The 25,360-nt window shown below is 40.5% G+C and overlaps 1 protein-coding gene across 5 annotated transcripts; it reads left to right on the top strand.

The window, feature by feature from the left end:
- The first annotated feature begins 411 nt into the window (after nt 1-411).
- LOC120568814 (abl interactor 1-like) lies at nt 412-24,932 on the top strand. 5 transcript variants are annotated; one of them, XM_039816527.1, is made up of 11 exons: nt 412-665; nt 7,812-7,979; nt 13,366-13,542; nt 16,257-16,271; nt 17,106-17,209; nt 17,415-17,555; nt 18,270-18,370; nt 18,895-19,110; nt 20,828-20,917; nt 24,458-24,643; nt 24,753-24,932. In XM_039816527.1, exons 1-11 carry the CDS (start codon nt 549-551, stop codon nt 24,926-24,928), a joined length of 1,491 nt encoding a protein of 496 aa, XP_039672461.1. In that variant the 5' UTR covers nt 412-548; the 3' UTR covers nt 24,929-24,932. The 5 variants fall into 5 exon arrangements, with proteins under 5 accessions (XP_039672461.1, XP_039672463.1, XP_039672465.1 ...); XM_039816530.1 differs by lacking the exon at nt 412-665 and adding an exon at nt 8,466-8,602 and having other exon boundaries at nt 7,857-7,979; XM_039816529.1 differs by lacking the exon at nt 20,828-20,917.
- Nucleotides 24,933-25,360: the final 428 nt, after the last annotated feature.

The raw sequence follows: 25,360 nt of genomic DNA, 5'->3' as shown, positions 1-25,360 counted from the left end.
TCGATGTTACAATTGCCACATGCATTTTTGTGTAGGCTATGAATAGAAAGGGGTGAAGAAATAGGGTACATAATATGCCTATGTAAATATGATTCCCGCATAATTAACATATACATATAAATATTTAGGCTACCATTTAACCTAAAATATATTACACATATTATTTTATAATAATTAAATAAATATTACATATTTTATGACACTACTAGAAAACCAAATTGTTTATAATAATAATAGTAATAATAATAATAATAATTATAACTACAATCATTATTAGCATTATTTAAAAAAAAAATGTATGGACTTAAACGTCATGACAGTGAGATATCATTGATTGGTCTACTGCACTTCTCCCTCGGCCTCTAAGCCAATCACCGGCCATCGTTTATAACGTAGCTGCCATTTGTCACAGGCTGGTTGTGAATCGGAGGCCAGCGGCCCCACAATGCCAGGCGGGGGAGCCCCTCTCTCAGCTACACACCACAGCATCACCGCCGCCTCGCCTCACTGAAAAGGACAGAGAGGAGAGAAATGCAAAGGGATGTAAGATGGCAGAGCTACAAATGCTATTAGAGGAGGAAATCCCTGCCGGTAAAAGAGCTCTTGTGGAAAGCTATCAGAACCTGTCCCGAGTTGCGGAATACTGTGAAAACAATTATGTTCAGGTAAGAGATGCCTAACGGCCGTTAAATTTGGTGGTTGTATCTGCTATCTCCGTCGTGTCTGCGGTGCTAGAGTAGAAGTGAGTGAAACCACAGGGACAGGAAATGCTGGTCGTAACGAAAGGGATCCGCAAACCGCTAGCTACACGTAATGTAGTGGCCTTTTCTCCCGGTAAAATGATTTAGTCAATCAGGGCTGTATTTCGTTATTTTCTCGTTTTGGCTTGTGGTCACATTTAAAGGCTATAACGTTATCCGGTGTGTTGAAAGCTGCTGGGGGCTTACAGAGGGTGTGTCGTTGTTATGACCAAGTGGTTTTGTCACTGGTATTCTTTGATAGGTACCTGTGTGACAGAATATGAATTGCCCCCATTTGTATCATTTTGACATTAGCGTTTTAATGATCCCTTTTCACATGATTTAGCTAAACCAAACCGGCGTCTCACGTTTGGGCCACATAACATCGTTATAATGTAAAACTCGGGAATGAAATCTAAGATCCATTTTACTCGTGCACATTTTAAAAAGCTAACATTAGCAAAGTTCTAAGCACTTAATAATATTTTGTGAATGCTATTGCACCAGAAAACGAATTTAGAAAAATACAAGTAAACGCTAGTCCATATAAACTCATAACTGTAGCATTTTGAGTAAAGAAACGATTTAGTCTTTGCCATTAGCCTTTAACGTAGGCTCCAAGCATCTCTCAACTGCAGTGAGGTTACTTTTTAGTGGTTATCATGTAGGCCTATGTCAAGTCCTTAAATACTCTTAGGGTCATTGAAGACTCTAGATGTGTAGTCAAGCTACTCCTGATGCAGATATATCATGTGTTTGCCACAGGGCTGAAAACATGGCTCCAGAGCATGTCAATTGGATCATTTGCTTGTAATCAAATGTATGTTGCAGGTTAATGATAGGTGTGCTTTTTGCATATACAGACTCAATGTTAAATCAGTGTCAGGAGCAGTATGAATCCGAAGCAATGGTTCCCAAACTGGAGACAAACCTGGGTACTTGCAGGTACCGTTCAAGTTTTACTTGTAATTGTATTACTTTAATTGGAAGTAACTGTTTTGAAGAAGGACATTATTACAAGTTAGTGTTATTTCCCTACACACAAAATACTGTAAAAGGTAAATCAGTTCTGTACATGTTCAACGTCAAAATGTTTCTCAGAATAGGGATCTCCCTCTGACAAAATCGCAATGATCCATGTTCCAACGTGTAAAAAAATTAAATCAATGTTGGGGATTTCTAGCTTGAAGAGTTACTCACAATACATCTCATCACCCTGTTACTTTGCCACAGTGAGAATGTATTCAGTTAATGTGGGTGAGAGTGTGAGCTTACATCATAGACCATAGCGTGAATGGTCTGGTGTGAACAGCAGCGTCTGTTGACAGAACAGCAAACACCAGAAACCCCAATGTGTTCCAGCATAGTCATTTTTTGATTGTGGTGCAGATTAAACCACAGTTCCGTAATAACACATCAGATCACTTTGCCCAGCTTGTCGTCCGAAATGCAATGTACGCTGCTTGAATGCATGCTTAGATACTGGCGAGCATGCACAGCTCTGTGTTGAAGTGTGCCCACCCCAATATCATTATGCAGAAAGCTACCCAATGAATTAAATATTAAGCTCAAAGGTTGTGCTATTATTACATTGTATTCAAGGTCTAACAGGTACATGTGCCTTTTTGTGGCCAATTCTGTTGACATGGGGAGAGGAAATGTCATGCTTCGGTTGGTAAAAACCTATTATAGGAAGCAGTGGGTTAGAAGTTGAACCAGATGGCTGATATACTGTGTGTTCACTTGGGGATGTTTTACATTTCAGTAATTTCGATTATTGTGGACATTTAAATTATGATTTTGGCAGACTACATCTTGTTAGGCCAGGTTGATAGCTTGACCCTGTCTTCTGTGTCACTTTGAGGCAGAAATGTATGTGGTTTCATTCATAAACTCGTGGATAAAACCTAACAAATAATAGAAATCATGCTTCCTGCATGCAAACTCCAAATTTAAAAAACAAACATATTTTTGCTGATTGAAGATACTCCCAAATCATCACTTTGGAATTGCTTTAATCTCTGATGCAATGAAACCACGAATATGAGGCGCTGCAGATTGACAACAGATGTGCCCAACGGTGATATTGATGTGTCCTTCACATACCAGTTGTCAAGTCAAGAGAAAAAATCCCTGACATGTTGTGGAAATGTTGTACCACGCTGCATGAAGCAAGGTTAGAAATGAGCAAAACTGACAAAACTCGTGTATATTTGTAGGCGTCGGCGACAATGAGAAAATATAAAATTGCTGCTGGAGGGTTTCTGATCATAGCTACTTTAAGCAATGTCTATTCTCATTTCATCATATTACCTCACTATGTAACCCAACACCTTATGAAACCAATAATTATACCATACCATACTATGTCCATATCATTATGTTACCAATTTCCAAAAAGTCCAGTTTTTTTTTTTTTTTTTGGGAAGCGCATCATCCAAATAATAACATATAATATAATATAATATACATATAAGATTGTTGCATTTATATGTTGTCGAATAAGACTGAGACAATGATAAATACTTTCTTGCATAATAGAATTGAACTGCCATTTAAGTCCTAGAAGATTTGTCTTGGTTTAACTGTCACACAAATATCTAATTCTTTGCATCTATTTTTATTTTTATTTGAGAAAATTAAGTGATTCAATTGACAGCATCCCAAGCTATTTATAAAGTGCTTATAGTTCTTTCTTAATACATTTATGAGAAATGGATGCATGATGCTTTTTACCCCCCCCTTCTTTTAAAGCCATGTACTTTAGTGTCCCTTTCTGCGGCAATATCTAGAATATTGCCTGGGATATGAACATGCATACGTATGTGCAGCTTCTCCTGAATAATGATTTCTTAGGGGACATTAAAAACATCAGCTTGAATTTTGCATGCATATGAACACACTTGACAAACACAACAGGGAATTAAGGCGGGCCGTCATAGCTTATGCACAGATTGTGAGCAGTAATATTTGACTTGGATTTGGATACAGTTCTTAATTTAATATTTAATAAATGCAGTTAATGCATTAATATTATCAACCAGAATAGCAAAAATGCTCAAAATAACATACTGGCAGTGCATGCCCTGATATGTAAATCACTCTGATGCTGGAGGGGGAAAAAAAAGAGTTTTATTCTTAGATGAGATAGTAGCCATTTGAAAAGCTGTCGCATACAAAATGATTGGTGTCATAAAAGCAGAACTCTGCTTTGTTAGTGCCTTTGTATACTACAATAAAAACTCTTTGAATGATATCCGTTGTAACAGTGAGCACTGCTTATTTTGGATGGGCCTTTGCTGCTATTGGTGTGTAAATAGATCTTAACATTTAGTTTTTAAAAACTGCTATATCTTAGAATGAACATTACTTTATTTATTTTGTTCCAGTATGTGATTTACATATCTAAACCACAAAGTGCCAATCAATAAGTTTTTGAAAGGCTTTTTTTTTTTTTTTTAACGGACCTATCAGTATGATTAAGTTTCCAACTTAAAGAGAAACAGTTTTTCCTCTCTTATAGCTGTTTAATTCATGGTTCATTTGGTGCATGATATTCCAGTATCAGACCTGGTGTTCTGTTTGATATGGCACTCAGACACTCAGTTACGCTTGAGTCTGGTGCTTAACAAAAAAAGAAATTCCAATTGGAGCCTGTACAAAAAGCCTTTTGTCAGCTTAAACATAATATCTCAAAAGCAGGAGAAAGTGAGTCCCTTTAATGAATAATGTCTATTAGGGAGATCTAGGCTAATATTAAAATGGGTTTTCAATGCAGGATATTTGCAGACCTTTTTTTAATTAGTTTGATTCCGTTGGAATTTTGTACTTCACAATCCCACTTCACATGTTTTCTTCAGCCATCTCCCTCTCATGCATGCATTTCACAGATAGTGGTGTGCTATGTCTAATGTTATTGTGTATGTTATTATGCATGTTTTTCTATATCTTTTAAATCTTGTAAGTCTTGTGTAAGTGGCCCATTAGCACAGTAACATGCAAGGCGTTTCAGTAGTCTGTACAAGTCTTTGGAAACATAAGTCAGCGTTTTCCAAACTCAGGTATGAGGAGCGTTTCCAGTCTCTGCGATAATGCTGAGTAAGCCAGCACTTTCATCTTCTGGCTCAGAATGGGGCGACCTGCAGGTACCACCAGACATCTGCAACAGATGTTGGTGCTGCAGGTGGTTTGCAAGGTAGCAGGTGGGCATGTGGTCCTGTAGAATTGTTCCATTGTGCTCCTCCTGCTACCACACACACAAACCAAATTGTTGCATGGTAACAGCTGGGAAAGCATAGCTGACTGCATTTATGGGATTCTAGATTAGAGCTTTAGCTTCACGAAATGCTAAGGGTTAGATGGGAAGATTGATACCACTCTCATATCTGTCCATTAACTATCGACCTAGAGCCACAAGAAGATCAGCCCATCTTAGCATAAATAGAGGAAACAGGTAGCAGGTGTTTAAGCACATAACTTCCTGTCAAACCACAACTTGTCTGTTTTTGTGCGGATAAAACAAGCAAGTTACAATATGTTAAAAGTGAGCTTTAGAGGTGCTGATAAGTACATGTATTTTTTATTTTTTTACTTTGCAGAGAGCCAAACTAGCTGTTTTCCCCTAATTACAGTTTTTATGCTAAGGTGCGCTTGTTGTAATTTAAAAAAAAATATTTTGACATTTTTCAGGCATCAAACGTTTTTTGAATGTGTTGAATCCATAGCATAGCTAGTGATTCAACTCCTTCTTAAAGGACAGCTTCTTCTTGCTCCGTGAGGCTTCATGAATGACCCAAAGTCTGACTTCGAGGTAGGATGTGAGACTACTCGATAGGGGTGTGCAAAAAAAAAATCGATTCACATTCGAATCGCAATTCAAGCTCTACCGATTCAAAATCGATTCATAGAATTCAAAAAATCGATTAGAGATGCACCGATTGACCTGCCGGTGACCGGAATTGGCCGATTTTCATGTGCTCGGCCACGACCGGCGACCGGCAGGTCAGTCTGACATATGCCGATTTTTATGCCGGTCAAATGCACTCTGGCGCCGCATGATTAACATCGCGCAAGATCAGCGCACTGCCGCTCAATCAGCTGTTTATGAAATGTTATAAAGTCGTAATTATACACGGTTCTGCAGAGCCGTCTTCTCTACTGATCTCAGCCGCTCTCTCTCTCCCCTCTGAGGCTGAATAAGTGGAACATGAAAACCGCGGTGCTGTGAAATATGACCGCTACAGTTTATTGGAAAATAGCGTTGGGCACACTGACTTTGATGAATTTACTGTTTATCAGACCCCAGATGAGACAAGAAGCTAATGTTAGCGAACGCTGCGGTCCCTCTGCCTCTGACGTCCAGCTGCAAAAGATGCTGTATTAAAAAAAAAAAAGACGCTGTATTCCTCCAACATGCTGTATTAACGTTACTGTTTAAAACGCTTTCCAGGTTAGTGGGGATGCATACCGCTCCAAACCAACATTAAAATCGTAGTAATCTTCCCCCAGCGTTTAGTTTGTTGCTAAACTGTGTGTAAAATGAGCGGTGACATTTATGTTTTCAGGTAACGTTACTGTTGATGTTCAAACAGGCCTGCATGTGTGTTTTGAGAAATATCTTTATACTGCAAGGCTATATTTATTATATTAAGTTGGATATTGGATGTGAAAAGAAGGAAATAGTTCTAACATTGTACATTAGATGTGTGTGAATTTCCCACACCAGGAGTAATTTATATTGTTCTATTTTATAGCGATCAATTATCTATTAAATGTTTCAATGTAAAATGTTCTATTAAAGAAAAGATAGAAAATAAATATTTGTGTGTGCTGTAAAGTGGTTAGAAAAAATGAAATCGGAATCGGCTAAAATCGGTATCGGCTGGCCTAACTCAAAGAAAATCGGAAATCGGAATCTGCCTAGAAAGTTGTAATCGGTGCATCTCTAAAATCGATTCATATTTTTACATTAAAAAAAAAAAATTATAATTGTATGTCTACTGCAATCACATGGGAAAAGTAACTACATTTACATACTGTGAATCGTTTTTTTTAATCGAGAATCGATTTTGAATCGAATCTTGAACCTGAAAATCGATATTGAATCGTGACATTTTCTGAATCGTGCACCCCTACTACTCAACTAGCGCTGAGGTGATTAACCAATTAATAAATTAATTGAAAGAAATTAATCTTTTTTATTTATTTATTTTTCTTTTAGAATGACCTATTTTTAAGACAACGTATAATAAAGTACCAAACACCTGCAGGTCAAAGCCTATAAAATGGTAAATATTTGCATATTCTTGGCCTCATTTAATGTGTGTAAATTGAGCAACATTTTTGTTTTTGTTTTGGCTTTTGGTAAAACAAACTAAGTACTTTTCAACATGTGGTAGGCATTTTGACATTTTATATACTGAATGAGAAATTTAATAATGAAAAAAGAAAATAATTTCTAGTTGTAATCCTGCTTCTATTTTCCTTCAAAAAGACCGGCAGTCCCCTGTTGACGTGGTTCTCTGTGTGGCTGCATTATCCCTGTTTTGTTTCCAAACTATAAATATGTCTATTCAGTCCCATCTCTATTTAAAGGTATCCACAAACAGATGGTTTGCACAGCCGGTTGGAGATTTAGGATCCTAGGAAATGTCTTGGCATTCCTCCTCACTGGGCTCAACTCCCACCATGCACCTGTCCCATGTGGTCCATCTGAGTTATTTGGAAGTTATTGTTGTCCAATTCCAGGCACCTTTGCATCCACAAAGTCAGTCCCTCTGAGATTCAAGAACTCTTGTTCACTTCCCTTCAGATCTTAACAGTGTTTTTCAGTTTGAGAATGAACGGTCCTGTCAAATACAGTTCCCTGTAACAAGCTGCCCTCTCTCCCCGCTCACACAACTGATTGGAGTAACAATGAGATTGCATCATTTCCTCTTGAGTTTCTTGGAACTTATATCTTACCTTGCTCTGCCAACCTCTCCATTTCTTCCACCCACACATCCTTCCACTGATCATTTTTCTGACTTGCGTTTTCTCTTGCTCTCTGTCATTTTTTCCTCTCTCTGCCAGGCTCAAGACAAGAAGAAGGCCCTGGAGGAAACCAAGGCCTACACCACCCAGTCTCTGGCCAGCGTTGCCTACCAGATCAATGCCTTAGCTAACAATGTGCTGCAGCTGCTGGACATCCAGGCCTCGCAACTACGACGCATGGAGTCCTCCATCAACCACATCTCCCAGGTACACACCTCAGTGCTGGAAGATACACATACTGTATGCATGCTTAAAGGGGTGATAGAATGCATAACCGATTTGTACCTTGTCATAGTTGAAAAAACGACAGTTTGGAGGGTAAATAGGACATGCATAGAACCTCAAAATTCCATTGACTGTGTCATAATAACGCTAGTCTCGCATTGCCAGACCTATCTCCACAGCGCTGCGGAGGAAGGTCTGGCTAGTCCACTAAAAATTCCTGGATAGGAGAAAAGCGTACTCTGGTTTATTGTCATTTCTTTAAACCAATCACAATCGTCTTGGTTGGTGCTAAGCGCCGGGCGCAGGTACGGTGCCTCTGCAAAATAGCCTCGGGAAGGAACTTGTTTTGGTAGAACGTGTGCACGTAGGGAGGCGAGCTCTGGAAGTAAAATGGCTGTCAAAGTGTGTGTGATGAGAATAAAAAGAAAAAGGAAAAAAAAGAAAAGATAAACATAATTTCATTGTCAGTTCTTTCTAGCTCGAAGGATGTTTCCCGAATCGACCGGAGTTTAGAATGCCAACATAAAGAAAGCAAGAAGGTGAGGGACATCCGGCCGAAAATGAGGGACATCCGGCGGAACCTCCAGCGGCACCGGAACAATCCCGTAAATGAAACGTCGTTGATATAGACTATAATAACACTAAAGTGCACAATGACACATACACACTTTATAAAGACAGACAAACATGGCAGGGGCATGGATCATGCTGGCGCTGCCAAACCTCCACAGCCCCTCTTCAGTCCATCTTGCTTCATCAGCAGTTCTCTCTCTCTCTCTCTCTCTCTCTCTCTCTCTCTCTCTCTCTCTCTCTCTCTCTCTCTCTCTCTCTCTCTCTCTCTCTCTTTTTCTTTTTCTCTTTCCCTCTGTGTGCGGCCACCGTGCCTGTCAGCCAGTGAATGACCCCGTCCCCTCCCTGTGTGCTTCGTTAAGCCTGTCAGGGATGAAGTGAAATCCTGACACCAGCTCTCTCGCCTGGTTAGCATTTTCAGCTCCCGTGTCACTCCACAGGCCACAGGATGGAGTACAGCTGGGCGCAGTCTAATGAAGAACAACGGAAGTCTTTTATAAATCCTTTAGATGGTCAGTTGATGGTTGATATTTCTGCTTCAGATGCATTAGCCTTGTAACCACACTGATGTGAACACTTGACAGCACCCCAGTACAGAAACTCTTAAGTCAGTGTGGTCACTTAACTGTAGTTGGTACTGAGAACATTTTGTCTCTAGTCAGTCAAGGGAGAGACTTACAGCAGCCCCAGTCTGTCCATTTTTTTTTTTTTTCCACAGCCGCTGTTTGACTTGTCATAGCAGTAAAAGCACAGGTGAAACTAAAACATTAATGCTGGCTCCATTCCATATGATTGTATCCGTGAAGCCTACTATACAACATGCACAATATTAGAGCCCTAGAACAGTAACCGCTATCTGGAAGTTATTTATTTAATACTTTAAATAAAAAATAATAAATTAATTAATACTGTATTTTAGTACATTTAATGAAAAATGCTTTCCTTCCAGAATGAAAAGCAATAAGATAGACATGGCTGCATTAGGATATAAAAAAAGGTACTATAATATGGAGATCTATGTCCTTGAAAGCGACTGTCTCAAAGGAGTTATCTCACACAGATGAGTTGGAGTCACTGCAAATTGTTTGAATCTAGAGAAAAGTTAATTTACTTTAACATGCATCCAGTACAGGTATGTCTCCAGGGCTTTGATTCATTATTCTTGCAGTGATGTGTCCAAGACAGTGTTTTCTTGGCTTAGGCTGTGCAAATTGTCTTGACTTGAAAGAGTGTAAAAACAAAAAAATAAATAAAACAAAAAAGGGATTAGAAAGTGAAGGTAGCCAAACACTGCTGCCAAAACCAAGCCCCATCTCTGTAGGATTTAAAAGCCCACTGCAGAGTAGGCTGTCACAAAGTTCTACAAGAAATGCTACTAAATGCAAAACTACAGCATGTTGAATAAAAGCCGAGCTGTTGCGGCCCTTTCTCCTCTTTGTGTGTAACTGTAAAATGGAATGGTTGTGCCTAAATACGTGTTTGCGAAACCCTAACCCAAAAGTGCTCAGGATTCTGTTGTAATAGAAAACACAAGTACCTTCCCATGATTTTCCTTTGCTCTCTCTTTTCCATTTCCTTGAGTGCTGCTGTTTGCCAGTTTGCGTTCTGATTCATGTGTTCCTTATTTATCAGAAGTTCTCATTCATCAGCTCTATGACCCACTTGTGCCTCTTTCTGCTCCATTTCAATTGAACAAATCCTCTCAAGTACAGAATGTCTAGAACAGGGGTCTTCAACGTTTTTTAAGCCAAGGACCCCTTAACTGAAAGAGAGATGGATCAGGGACCCCCTACTACATATATTTTATAAAATGGAGTTGCATATTAATCTGGTCCTACAATACCTTTTAGGGCAGCCTAAAGCATTTATAGATAGAATTTTTGCATAGAATACTATACTTTTCAAATAGCCTAATAATTGTTGGCATGATTTTATGAATCATGGTTTAATGTTAACCCTAAAATGTGAAACAGTCAATCCTTTGGGATGAACTGTATCTGTGGATGGCTACATTAGTGGCTACATTACCTATTGGCCAGTAAGCCTACCATCAGTGGGGATTTATATTTGCTAATATGTTGGAATCCTGTTAAGACTTTTTAATTTTTGAAAAGAATTTCAAAAATTTATAATTTGGAGGCCCCCCTGGATTGACTTTGAGGACCCCCTGGGGGTCCTGGACCCCTGTTGAAGATCACTGGAGTGAAAAAAAAAAAAATGATAATGACACAGATGCTGTGAGGTTTCATTCATAGCTCCAGAACATTATGTCTACTGTAGAATTGGCTGAATTTGTAGACTTGTTCCTAAGCCACACTATATGAGATCATTGATGTATGAAATCACACATCTGCTGACACGCCTTGGTCTCAATACAGACTGCATCATATTTTCCTCTTGCCAATAACCCTTCAACAAGAGAAAAAAAAAAAGTACAACCTGCTTTGACTCACTGCAGAGACCAATCGCCAAAACACAGATTTATGAGGCTGAAAGTACTATATAGATCCAGCTGTGAAAATTACAGCTGTACCATCTGCCCTCAGAAACACGCTGCAGAGGGTGAGCAGACAGCCAGATGTTTGTTAGAGTGAAGATATTACAAAAGAAAATGAGATTGAGAGAGCGCAGGAAGAGCCCGTCTGCCGTCTATGATTATGTAACAGTTATTATGTTGCAATGTTTTGTTCGTGTACGTGTAGAGGAAATGCTGAAGTGAAGCCGACGGGGTCCAGTCATCACCGACAGATGTTCCATGCTTGCTGCACAGCTGCATTTATTTTCTTCCTCATTGTTAAGAGTAATTCTTGATAGTACTGTTATGGTATTACAGTATAGACAAAGGATGGGTAGTGACAGCATTTCTTGTTTGGTGTTTGTTAAATCCACAGACTTAAAATGTTGTCAGCAATATCCCATCCCCACTTTACTTTCTTCTCTCGGTCTTTCTGATCAGGACAGTCCACCAGAATCAGCTTCTAGTTTTACAGTACATGCAGTATTTTCTATCTTTTCTATCTCAAACTGTCTTTGCCTTTCTGTCCTTCTGATTTTTTTTTTGTCCTCTGTTTCTCTGATCTGCACTCCACTTCTACTCGCTTATCACTGGCAGGAAATAGGCGGGTCTTTTTTTCTTACTTCCCAGCTGAAGCTGGGCGTGTTGCTTCAGTTTCCTCTCCTAAAAAAAGAGCCAAGTGTGTTCTCTCTCTCTCTCTCTCTCTCTCTCTATCTCTCTATCTATCTATCTATCTATCTATCTATCTATCTATATATACACGTGTGTGTGTGTGTGTGTGTGTGTGTATATATATATATATATATATAATTAATATATATATAATATATATATATATATATATATATATATATATATATATATATTTCACACACACACACACACATCAGGCACAGAGAGAGTTCTGCACAGGGTCAACATCACAACACCAATCAGACTTTCAATCTCTCAGTCGGATTCTTCATCTCCAGCACCCAGAGAGAGGTGGTTGCAGCAGTGGAGCTGTCTGGTCGACTGGATGAGATGTCTGAGTGGGGATTGACGCGTGACCTTGTTGTTGCTGTGTGGGTCCGCACACACGCATATGAGCAAACATTTACTTACAAAGCATGCACTCACATATACACACATGTATGATTTCATTTCAAATGACTTACATTACAATCTAGTATGCACCAATGATGCCATATGTACTGTATGATTAACAACCGTCATGGATTCATACGTCTCCCCTCAAGCCTTAATAACACTTGCACTCGTCAGCACTCGTCTCCCAAGTGTGATCTCATGTTCCAGAGATGAAGCGGTCTGTCCTCCCTCATTCTTCCCCACGATACGTTCAGCTTTCCCTCCCTACTTTAATCCCTCTCTCCTTCCAGTTTTATCTATCATTCATAAATTGAAGGCCAGTGCTTAGGCGCCTGCTGTGACTGGGTGCTGTGAGCAGTAATGACTGTAATCGCAGAAGAAATTGAGGTCACTAGTATTTTCACTTGTTCCTCATGCGAGGGGTTAAGGGGAGAGCTTTGTCAAATGGGCCCCAGGGTGTAGGCCAATAGAGCAGAATAGTGGGTCAGTAGGAGTTCAAAGGATGAACCCAGAGTATGTGTCTAAGCAGTGGGAGGCCTGGGGATTGAAAAACCACAGAGGAATGAAGTGGGTGAAATTGATATATATATAAATATTAATATTAATACTTGTTAATTTAGCTGCTTTCTGTTTCTAATTGGTATCATGCAACATGGAAAGGGCCAAGGTATGACATGCTTAACTGTGAGTGTAGAGTGTAGCAGGTATTACATATAGATTTGTTTTTTTTTTGCCTATGAACTGTGCACACTGTGGCAGTGCTTTACATACAACATTAAAGAGCAATAAAAAAGAGACAGAAAATTAAATCAGGCTAAAATAGAATAAGATACAAATACAACTTACAGTGTAGTGTAATAAATGAATACATATTTGAATGAATAGGTTGTGGGGATGGGTTTGAGTACAAATAACAAAATGTTCCAAGTAAATTGGATAAATAGGTTTGGAATTGTTTTTACAACTGAAATTCATTTTTATGTCATTACGGAGGGGGTACCGTTGGGTACTGGCACAGAATTTTAGGTACTGTAAGCGGTATCGGTACCAGTAAACATGTGCTTGCAAAATAGATAACCGAGATAGCAGAAGGGACTAGAATGCCTGACATCACGCGCTGGATGCACTGTGCATCTGGTAAGCCAGACTAGTTGTAGCCCATCACTCATGTCCCCCTTCATTTCTCTCCTGCAGACAGTGGATATCCACAAGGAGAAGGTGGCACGTCGAGAGATTGGCATCCTGACCACAAATAAGAACACCGCTCGCACCCACAAGATCATCGCCCCGGGCAACATGGAGCGGCCGGTGCGCTACATTCGAAAGCCCATCGACTACACACTGCTGGATGATGTGGGACACGGTGTCAAAGTAAGACATTTATCTGTCATTCTGTCAAAAATAAATCCCTCATAGTTTGTTTGAGTGTAAACAAAACAGACTTTAGAGAAGGCAGGCAGACAAAATATCAGTGCATTTATATAGTCCTATCAAGAGCACACTAGTTTCTGTTTACTCTCTAGTTACCGTTTTTTCAGAAAGCACTTCCACACTCTTCTTTCTTCGCCACAACCAAAGCCATTACTCTGATATATCGTCTTGATTTCCAGTGTTAATCAGTTTTGCTCGACAGGAAAACACATACTTACTCAAGTTTGCACTTGACACTTTCATGTGAACAAGACTGTCTACTTTCATAATTCACTCACACTGCAAGCCGATCAATACACTGGCCTTTTAGTTAATTAAGTACAGAAACACCTAGAAATGTATCAAACACTCGCCCAAGAAGGAGCTGTGAAGTGGGTAGCTGACTGAGGCTAAAAAAGCTGTGCTTGTCAGAGGTTTTGGTCATGCCCAGTATCAACTTCCTAAGCTGGAGGTTAATGAAAAGCGTTTGTGTGCCAAGGCCAAGTGCTGCTACTCACACCATCACATCCCCTATTGAATTGTGGGAAAATATTCTTTCAACCCTTTTCCGGCTCATTCTCAATACATTTTTTTATTCTCTCTCCCCGTGATCCATCTGTTTTCTTCTTTCCCCTCTTCTTCTTCTCCTTCTCTTTTATATAACGTTCTTTGGATTTTTTTTTTGCTTGTGTGCGAGTGTGTACGCACAATAATTTGCATTGATTGCTGGTGTCACACATTTCCGCAGCTTGTGTGAGTCGTCCTCTTCATCCCTCTCACCCTCTCACCCTGTCTGTCTCTGTTGAGATAGTGGCTGATTTTCAAACATTCGCTGATTTAAATTCAAAAGCCAGTGTTTCCTCGTCTGAGAGCTGGCTCACACCGAGACAGATTTGGCATGGCCCGCTATGCAAATGAAGCATCATTCATGGATGCTGCAAATGATGGATCTCTGCAGAAATCAGTGCAGATCAGTGTAGATGCTGGAACATGTGCAAGCTTTTATTCCTTTTCAAATATACCCTCATCGGAAAAACAGACGATGATGCTGCCAGCACGTTAAAAAACACGACTCAGACATCTGTAGAGTGACTGATTTGGGGAATTTAGTTACTTAGATCATAATTTTAGGACAGAAGAAAGGGATTGAAGACTGCCTGGCTACTGGTCAATTTGAAATGATCTGTTATAATTTGTGTGTGCGTGCGTGTGTGTGTGTGTGTGTGTGTTTTTGTTGGTGCAGACAGAAATGCGTATCACATTCCATACTTTTCCCCCAGATCACTTATCTCTCACATACGTCTGAATAATTCAGAAGGATTGATATCATTTCATACTCACTACTGCATCAGATAGAAATGTGAATTATTCTGAGAATGCATGTAAGTGCATTTAGTTTGTCTGTGTATTTGCTTTTGCGTACATATACATATACATGCCCATGGTGTGTTCATACTGTGTGGGGAATTGGCAGCTTATTAGCACTCCATCCTCCAATCCAGCCTATTTCCTCCTTGCTGTGGTGGATTCCCTCGAGCGTTCAAGACGTGATCATCACCCCTCTGCCTTTCATCCACATAACCAAGGGAACTCACCCATGGATATATGAGAAGTCAGACTTGGGCATGGAAAGACCCATTCACACATTTACGGATGACTGTGCTCACCCCTCCACCTTAACAGCCTTTGTTGGCATTACTAGCAGTTACCAGGGGGACATCGTTGCAGCCACATTACAGCCACTCCGACAGTCTGAACGCCTCACTGCTGTTATTTATGACCTCGTTGTGCTTTACTGGCCAGTTTTTTTTCTTGGTGCAACACTTTAAACGTCAGCACAGCCGCATGTAGCTCAGGCACTGCTCATTATTTCTAGTGTGTCTAGCAATTTAAGTGATTTTCATTCTGATTACTGTCTATAACACAAGTCTAGACTCTAAAACGTGCATGCATAATAGACTGACAGACCCACAAACAGGGCTGGTGAGTGTGTATATATATATATATATATATATATATATATATATATATATATATATATGAGATCTAGAGCACAGTGGTGGGTTCACCTTTTTTCTGGTCTTTTTTGTTTTTTTTTCCTTGTTCAAACTTTTGACTACAAAGTGGAACAGAAGGAAGTTATTTCTTCCTCTTCGTGGTTTAAAGCCCTAACACTACATTACTTCATTAGGACAATGACAATTTGGCTTATAATGTGGTATATCTTTAACAATATAAACGTATTATTTGGTGTAGTTAAATCGTCAGAAGAAAATGTAACAGTCTAAAATAATAACAAATTGCTGTAATTAATACACACACACACACACACACAGAGAAAGCCCCTCATCTTTTTCAGTATTCCAACCACTTGAGTCTGGTTGCGGTAAAGAGCAACATGGGGCTCTTTGACTCATAGACGTTTTTTTTTTTTTTTTTTTACACTATTATATTAATCAACTAGATGTTCTACTTCTTTTCTCTGCTTCCTTACTTTTTTCTTCATAATGCTCTTTCAACTTAATATACTGTACATAAAAATGTAATAATGAAGAATAGATGGGGTTCATACTGCTTAAAATTCACACTTGCTTTCACTAAACTCACTTTTTTTAACCATTAACCAACGTGCATATCTTGTTTTCTGTCTTCCCCTTTTGCCTGCTTGCACTCAGTGGCTTAAGGCCAAGGTAAGAGATGGTTGTCTTTCTATTATTTTTGTCATGATAAAACTCCAACCAGTCAAGGTATCCATGCACCCATTAAAATGTATAGCAATTTAACATTTTGGTGACATATAGGTGACTATATATATATATATATATATATATATCTCCTGCATATAGTAGGGGGTGCACGATTCAGAAAATGTCACGATTCGATATCAATTTTTAGACTCAAGATTTGATTCAAAATTGATTTTCGATTCAAAAACCATTCTCGATTAAAATAACGATTCACAGTATGTAAATGTAGTTACTTTTCCCATGTGATTGCAGTAGACGTAAAATAAAAAAATAAAATAATTTTTTTTTTTTTGGAATTCTATGAATCGATTTTGAATCAGTAGAGATTGAATCATGATACGAATGTGAATTGATTTTTTTTTTTGCACACCCCTAATATACATACATACAGACAGACAGACAGACAGACAGACAGACATACATATTATTCCTTTGTCCTTTTTAATATCTTTATCCATATACCGAGTGACATCCCATTTTACTTGTCACAACAAAGGCACCCTGCTTAGTGCTGCTTTTTTTCTCTCTTTGTCTCCTTTTCTATGTCTATAATTTGTCTGTGGACCGAAAAGCATTTGTGACAGTGTGCCCCCAAAAAATTATACTCTGTTGAAATTTAAGATGAGATGCTCATTTGAAACTAATAAAATTTTGGCTTTGTAAATATAGGGTTTAAGTGACTCCTCAGCCTTAATAATCATTAGCAGGGGGGGACACTGGTGTCAGCTCTTCAGATTTATGCCAAAGCAATATTTTAACTTCTCTTTGCTCCTCTAGCAACATGGGAACAATGCGGCAGGACGAGGAGGGACGCTTTCCAGGACCACCCCACCTACACAGAAACCCCCGAGCCCCCCCATGGCTGGTCGTGGTACCCTGGGGTAGGAAGTAGTGGTTTTCAAAATACGTTTGATTCTACTTATTCTCTGTACCATTATATTGTTGTATGTGTTAATACTGTTCAACAATTCTTACATTTCACAATGGTTGTTTATAACACCAGCACCACCTGGCCATGTTAAAGCACTTCATCTGACTTCATGAAAACATTGAGAATGAACTCTGGCTATGTCTGTCTGTATCCAGGCGTAACACTCCCTACAAGACCCTGGAGCCAGTGAAGCCTCCGGTAGTGCCCAATGACTACATGACGAGCCCGGCCCGACTGGGCAGCCAGCAAAGCCCTGCACGCACAGCCTCTCTCAACCAGAGGCCCAGGACACACAGGTAGCTTAGACCCTCTGTTCTTGTACCATGGAATTGACCTATCATATGTGTTTGGGCACCTTTTATACATTTATAGAGCTTAACTGCAGACAAGCCCAGGTGTGAATGCATTGCTGAAAAACAGATCACTTAAACCACATCAGAGTGAGACCAATCTGGTTACATACTACAATTCCAGTAAACTAGTACTGTGAGGATCAAACAAGATTCATGCAATGTAAAATACACACGTAGCCACTCTATAATTAGTGTTAAATATGAAATAATGGGTAATGGGTTCATGCAGACATTTTGACCCGTCACAGTAGTAGAATCACACGTGTTACTTTAATAATTAGCAATAGCTCTGTTCTGTTCAAGTATCCCAGTAAGCCATGATATTACTTGGACCTGTGAACGAGTTTTTTTATGCATTCCAAACAAGCCTTGGCTCTTGTGTTGTTTTTGTTACACTGTGTAACTGCAGATGTGACCGTGTGCTGAAAGATTTACTGTAGGTCCAGTATTCATGTGTAAATGTGCCAGACGGGTGTATACAGCATATTCACACAACTGTGAATCTGTTGCCACAGTGACAAGAATATTGGTATGACAGAATGACATATGAGAGAGTAATGGTAGGATGTCAATCACTGTCATGTAATTAGGTTTTTCTCACACATCCTCTAATGGTCACCACAAAGACTCTGTCTAACTCTGTCTCTCTCTCTGCAGTGGCAGCAGTGGGGGTAGTGGCGGCAGGGAGAACAGTGGAGGCAGCGGAGTTGGTATGCCTCTAGCAGTTCCCACCCCCTCCCCTCCCAGTATGGGACAAGGTGGGTCCGAGCCGCTGGAACCTCACTGCTAATCACAGTGGAGACTCACTGCTGTTTACAACAACGGATAGTTGCAGGCTCTGTATGCCACTTGTCCTCCCTGGCTCTCATTTCTATCACTCAAACATTATCACATTTGCTCAGATTGAGACATTTATTAGGTCAAACAGATGGGATTTAAATGCAGACAGACAATACTGGGAATAATAAAACATTTCTTCCAAAAAGAAAGTTGCATTTATAAAATTTCCCTTAATATTGAAGATATTATGTAAATCCCTAAGGGGGGCGGGGATCAAGGTTTTCCATTATTTAAGACTTATTTTTCTCAGTCTCAGCTTGTATTTAACCTTTGAAAAACCATTGCAGGTGCACAGTAATTATATCAAGGTTTTATATATATATATATATATATATATATATATATATATATACATACATACATATATACACACACACACACACACATTAGTCTTGTAACTAGATTTTTAACGCTGTGTACCCATGTCTCTCCTCTCCTGCAGTGGCGACATCCTCTGCCTCAGTGCCCCAGGGCCCTGGCTTGGGTCCCATACCCATGTCCCAGTTTGGCACCATCTCCCGCCAGATCTCCCGTCACAACTCCTCCACCACCTCCTCGGCCTCCATGGTGTCGGCCACCGGCACCTACCGCCGCGCACCCTCAGTCTCCTCCCAGCAGCCACACATCAACGGGGGCCCCGCCTACCCACAGAACTCAGGTAATTCAGCTTTTCATCTATGTATGTATGTTATAAATGGTCTGCTTTACTATATGGTTGGTGTGTAGGAATAGTCATATTTAATATAATTAAACATGCATATACAGTACATTTTGGCCACTCCTTCAGTAATATGAATAAAGCAGAGAGGAAGCTTGTATTATTGTACCATCTATTCTTGGCAGTTTTCAGTTTTTTCACTCCACAATCTTTTGTATAATTATGTGAAACTGCCAAAGAACGGCCCTCTGGGTCTAAAAGCTATGCATGGGAAAGTCCTTCCAGATGCTAATGAAAATGAATAATGAACCACAGTTACTGAAGTCAGGGTTGTTGAAACCTTCCCACCTCGGCACTGCCGTGCAGAGTGTTTCATTACCATTTGTAATTGAGTTATGACGTTACCACTTTAGTCAGCTGGAGATAGGCTTCTTGTTCAGGAGAGGCAGGCAGGCAGGCAGGCATGAGGCATTTCAGGGCAGAAGACACATAAATAGTTGCTAGACAAGGGGAAACCCAGGACATGTGCATATTTTCTGTCAGAGGAGTAGAATAAATTTTGGCAGGCATCGCTCTGAGCCATTCTCCTCTAATGGCTTCTCTCTCTCTCAAAGGACAAGCATCTTCCTTGGCACAGAAGGAGGAGGCTGTCTGTCTTGTTTGGGAGGAGAGAGACAATGATGCAGAGCTGCATCAACCAGGGACTTTAACTGGGACAGCATACAATCTCCGTGATGTCTGTCTACTCATTGGAATTTAATTAAAGTGAAAGATACATTAGGATTCCTGATGAATGTAATAGAAGTTTTACAGCACAAAAAGCTAGTTCTAGCACGCGAGGGAGCTCATTGATCTCACAGGATGTAGCTGTGGCTGGATGTGGCTCTGCGGTGAGAGCACGGTGAGCGCACTAATAAGACAAGATTACAGACGCCCTTCCATTACATGTGATTTATGAGTCCGACCTGGCGTGCACGTGTGTGACATCATGTCTTTGAGTGAGGACAGCTGTGTTTGTCTTTTGTTTGTCTATGCATTCACCTCCTTTGTTAAGACAATGCAGCAAAAAGCCTAATTTCAGAGGCAGAAGATGGAGATGATATATGCTAGGTCATTCAGTAAAGGGTGTGATTTAACTAAATGTTGCACTTGACCATAACAGACATACCATGCTAATTTAGCATGAAATTGCCAGTCGGATCAGACACAAATGCTGCAGCTCTACCTGTAAATGCCTTTTATTTTTTTTATTTTTTGTTATTCCTACCACACAGCCGTCACCTTGCCCCCTGTCATGTTTCTGGCTCTGTGTAATGCTTTGCAGTTCTTTCACTGTAGCAGAAACCTATTGCTAGCCACAGGCTTTGCCTTTGACGTAAAAAAAAAAAAGGTTGCTGATGAGGTAGATTCTTAGACTGAGATGAGAAATGAATGCCTCTTTAGCCCGGCAAGAAAACCGCAGCACAAAAGAACACTGATTGGAAATGTGTAAATGACTTGCTCAGCAATACTTCCTGCACTATTTCGCTCATTTACAAGCTTTTTGTTTTCTTTTATTCTCATCTTTTTTATCCATTCTGGGTTTGGACTTTTATCTTCTTCTTTTTTATGTGTACTTGCTCTTCCCTTGTCATTGTCATTGTCTCCCTGTCCACCACCTCCATCGCTCTCTGTCTCTCTGCTGCTTTCTCTGCCTCTCTGGGTGTTGCTGCTCCAGTGTCTGTGGCTCCTCCGCCTCCTCCTCCAATGGTCCAGCTGACCCCACAGATCCCTCTGACCGGCTTTGTGGCCAGAATGCAGGAGAGCAGTAAGTAGAAAATCCATACAAAAACATGCATGAGTTCAATGAAACCCATTATATGCACACATGTGTGCACACTCACTTGTGCACATACCTGCTGTGCAATGCATGTCCAAAAGTCTCAGAAGTGGCGTATGTATGACACGCCAATTCATATGCCATTATTGCCCTGTTATCAAGACGCATACTCGCTTTTTAGCGTGTTTATCAACGCCATTTGGCCTCCATTGACTTACATTACCTTGCGATTGCGTGTGAATTGACGCCGTAGCAATTAGAACGAAAGGGCGAAAATCCGTGTAGGGAGGTTGGTCGGGGTGGAGGATGGGTAAAACACAGGACTTTCACCCAGGAGAGCGGCGCTCGTGTCCCACGTGTGGCGTTTCCTTCGTGTCCTGCGTGTGACGTTTCCTTTCCACGTTTGTTGGAAACCATGGATGTATTCAGAGAACAAACCCAACCGGTTGTTCTTTTCCTAAACCCAACCCGTGTGTGACGTTTCCTAACCGTAGCCTTGCGATAACAAGTGGCTTTAGAAAGCGGACGTTACAGACTGCCGTCTGCTGCATACAGCGTAGACATACACGCGGATAGCTCAAAATGCGTACAGATAACACGCCACTTGGCTTTAAGAAATGGGCGTGTATGTTTACGCAAAGTCATGATGTCATGTTGCAGAATGTATTCTTAAAAAATCATATACTTATAAAAATGACCCTTCACGTTCAAGTCCACTTACTCAGAGACTCATTCACTCCCACACATGTGCACAAAACACACATACATACAATGGGGGGGGGGGGTGTGGAGGAACTGAATGTATTGAATGACCTAAATTATAAATCTCTTAATGACCTAAATTGACTCAAATCACAATTTGAGTCAATGTCCATAAAGTGAGAACAAGCTACAACGCATATAGAACATATAAAAAAAAAAAAAAGTGATTGCTACATTTACATTTGAGATGATATGACCTGTTTTAATGTCTAGACACACCTTTCATCACATCATGCTCTGAAAGGGTCTCAAAGTCCACATACTGCGTCACACTCTTCTCTGCGGCTTGCTACACTCGGCACACCTTTTCTTTCACTGTATTTGGGTTCTAACGGGGGGGGGTGCACATGCCCTTCGGATGACTGTCTGTTGCCACGGTGATGGATCACTTAAAGCGTGCGTCCTGTTCTTTCTGTCCACTGAGGAGTGAAAATGTGACCTGATGCCGTGTCCTGATTCACCATCCGCCTGTCTGGAGAAATGCAGCTGTGCAGCGATCTAACTGTCTGTATGTGTCTGGTCAAACGTAAAGCAGGCTGCCACACGACTACACGACTGGATGAGAGACATACAGCCAGATAAATAATAGATTATGCTTTAAACCTTAAACCAGGTTGATGGTGTTAAACCAGTGATTAGCACATTGTAAACATATATCCATCAATCTCTTACCTTAATTTTTACAGACAGTTTCTCGAAAGTCTTTCTCAGTAGACGCCCTCTGGTGTTGCATTTTACATTTCACGCACTAGAAATTATAACTGGGTAGTAAGTATGACAATATAGTTCTTGCTAACTATAGCCTGGGAAAACCCTGACCAACGTCTGGCAAATTTTGAGATTTGCTCTGCAAGTCAGTCTGGCCAAGAGCCCATTCAAGCCCATTTCCAATTTTTCCAAATCGAGGCACCAATCACAACCGTTGAGGTGGGCTTTACACGATGATGATAGCGCAGCGACGGCGAGCAGCTTTTTGTTAAACTTCAACATGATGGCCACCGAAGCACAGCAACCCGTTGATGCCGCTGTCGCTGTTACGTCACCCGGATCGTTGGTCTGATTGGTTGAAGGACTATCCAATGCTCCCAGAGGCATTTGAGCGGTGTCCGTTGGTGACGGCCCTTTTGGAAATGAGCTGCGAATGAACCTTGCCCAGACCCACTCTCAGTTACAACTGAGAAGGTTCTGGTGTCAACCAGGCTATGCCAACTACATAGCACACTTAGACTCAATATAATGTATGCTGTGTTTACACCGACCTTAAAGGGGTAATGGATTGGACTAATAAAATCCGAGACAGCTATTGTTATACAGTGAAGCATTTTCAGCTCTTAATTCTTAATCAGATTTAAAGTCAGTTGTTAGACCAGGGGGGAAAAAAGCCATCTAAGCAGATTGGAATTAAAGAGATGCATTAAATAGTCCTCTAGTGCATTATTGCAGTTAGTTCAATGCAAGAGCAGGCTTATGAATTAGTTAGATAAGAGGTGCAGTTTTTCTTTTGTCACTGGACTTGTAGGTGTCAGGACCAAGTCGAGTTTTTAAAATCACCCTCCCAGTGAAAACACTGATCCACTCGCAGATAGAGATGATGGGTCCTTTCGGCTGAACCTTTAGCCTTCAGACACCAAATGTGTACAATTAAATACACACATTCTCTTTCGCTAAACTGACTCAAGGGAATATTCAGGGGCTTTATTTTTCAGGTTTTACGCTTAAAATGCCACTGCTAATTTCTCAGGGGAAAAACTGAAATATATTACAACTTTGTGAATGTCTTAAGAGGAGGCCATAGTAAAGTAAATAGGAGAAGCCTTAAAAATCGTACACATCCCTTTTGAGACACACTAATTAAAAAACATGACCTTACAAAGAAAAAGAAACCCCTATTAAGCCATTTAAAATTCTTTGTTTCTATGGGCCGACAAATAAACTGGATAGTGCTATGAGTAGTTGTAGTTTGAACAGCAATACTAGCAGGTCTGTAGCTACCAGTGATCACACCGAGGTCCCCCCCCCTCCCCCCCCAACAGAGTTTTATTCCTGGCAGTGTGGAGAAGGCTTCATTCAGACCTTAATGTTGGGAAATAGAATGTACAGGAAAATATAACCGTTCAATGAGAGAATAAATGAAATATGAGTGTTGGACTTGATGAACTAAGTATTTCTAAAATACTTTCCAAGGCGTAGTAGTAGTAGTAGTAGTAGTAGTAGTAGTAGTAGTAGTAGTAGTAGTAGTAGTAGATGACTGCCTTACTGAAGAGTAGAAAGGACCCTAACCTGCCCTCTAGTGAACATTTAAATGCATAACTCTCCTCAGTATGACGGTTCAGAACGGTTTCTGTTGGTCTGCATGATGGTTGTCAATATGGAAAAATGACTTTGACAATATGTACGCTAGTTTGGAGTCCTGAAAAATTATGTTACTTAGTTTTTATTGAAATATAGTATGATTGTTTCTCTACACACTGTGATTTGTTGATGTTGACAAATAGTTCTAGAATCAAATCATTGTTACAGATTTCTTTGCCATCTTGGACTCTCACCCAATCCAGCCAAAAAATAAATAAATAAATAAGGCTGTGAAAAAGTATAGAATTTTGGAATGGAATATGAACACGCACTCTGCTGCGAGAGATACATTTTGAAATCGACTGCAGTGACGGATGAGATCAGGAGAGTGTTATCTGTGAACTTCTCTTCTATTTGATTTTTCTCTTTCCTCTTTCTGATTGTCCATCTCCTCCACCGTCTGTCCTCTTTCAGTAACAGACAGCCCCGCCCCGCCTCCTCCGCCTCCCCCAGAGGACATGGGTGTGTTTGAGGAGCCCTCTCCTCCTCCTCCTCCCCCACCTGTGGACTATGAAGAAGAGGAGGCCGCAGTGGTTCATTACAGCGATCCCTACGCTGACGGCGACCCCCACTGGGCCCCCAAGATTTACTTAGAGAAAGGTTAGCGACAGGGAATACAAGCCTCTGGTGGACTTTTCTTTTCCCCCCCACTCTCAACTTAATGTTCGTTTCCATTTTTGTAATAATAACTTTCTACTTTTTTCCACAGTTGTGGCCATCTATGACTACAGCAAAGACAAGGAGGATGAGCTGTCCTTCATGGAAGGAGCCATCATCTACATAATCAAGAAAAACGACGACGGCTGGTTCGAAGGTGTCTGTAACGGCGTCACCGGACTCTTTCCAGGAAACTACGTCGAGTCGATCATGCACTATGCTGACTAAAAATCAAAAAAAACAAAAACAAAAAAAAAACACCCAAAATGGCACAGCAGTTTTTAACAGAGGTAAAACCGTGAAGATGTACAGACATATGCAGTCCAGTGGCTGCAGTTCATACAGCTCCCATTTTGAATGAAGTGCCATGGTGGATTTTCAAATGGTTTTCTGTTGGGGTAGGGATGGGTAGGGAGGGGTGGGGGGGGGGGGGGCTTGTGCTTGCACGGTTTTGTTATGCTCCAAAAAAAAATTAGTTGTTATGTTGTTACGCACAAAGGAGGGTGCTGAAGCTTTGGACCGGGGTCTGTTAGTTTACACTGTGGAGGAAAGGGAGGAGATGAAGGCCTTTTTGCTGCCACTGTTACACCTGTTGGTGGTCGGTAGCACTTTTCAAACTTTAACAATCACTTTTTGCCTCACAAGAAATTTAGTGTCAGT

The sequence above is a fragment of the Perca fluviatilis genome, chromosome 11, assembly GCF_010015445.1.
Source record: "Perca fluviatilis chromosome 11, GENO_Pfluv_1.0, whole genome shotgun sequence".
In the NCBI taxonomy this organism is placed as follows: Eukaryota; Metazoa; Chordata; class Actinopteri; order Perciformes; family Percidae; genus Perca; species Perca fluviatilis.
The sequence above is the reverse complement of the archived record's forward strand: the minus strand, read 5'-3'. Positions and strand labels throughout refer to the sequence as shown.

What these genes read in the sequence shown, in the direction of transcription:
- LOC120568814 (XM_039816527.1), top strand. Translation starts at nt 549, where the DNA reads ATGGCAGAGCTACAAATGCTATTAGAGGAGGAAATCCCTGCCGGTAAA. An exon ending in CCATCAACCACATCTCCCAG is followed by an intron (nt 7,980 to 13,365) that starts GTACACACCTCA and finishes TCTCTCCTGCAG; the next exon opens with ACAGTGGATATCCACAAGGA. An exon ending in CAAGATTTACTTAGAGAAAG is followed by an intron (nt 24,644 to 24,752) that starts GTTAGCGACAGG and finishes TTTTTTCCACAG; the next exon opens with TTGTGGCCATCTATGACTAC.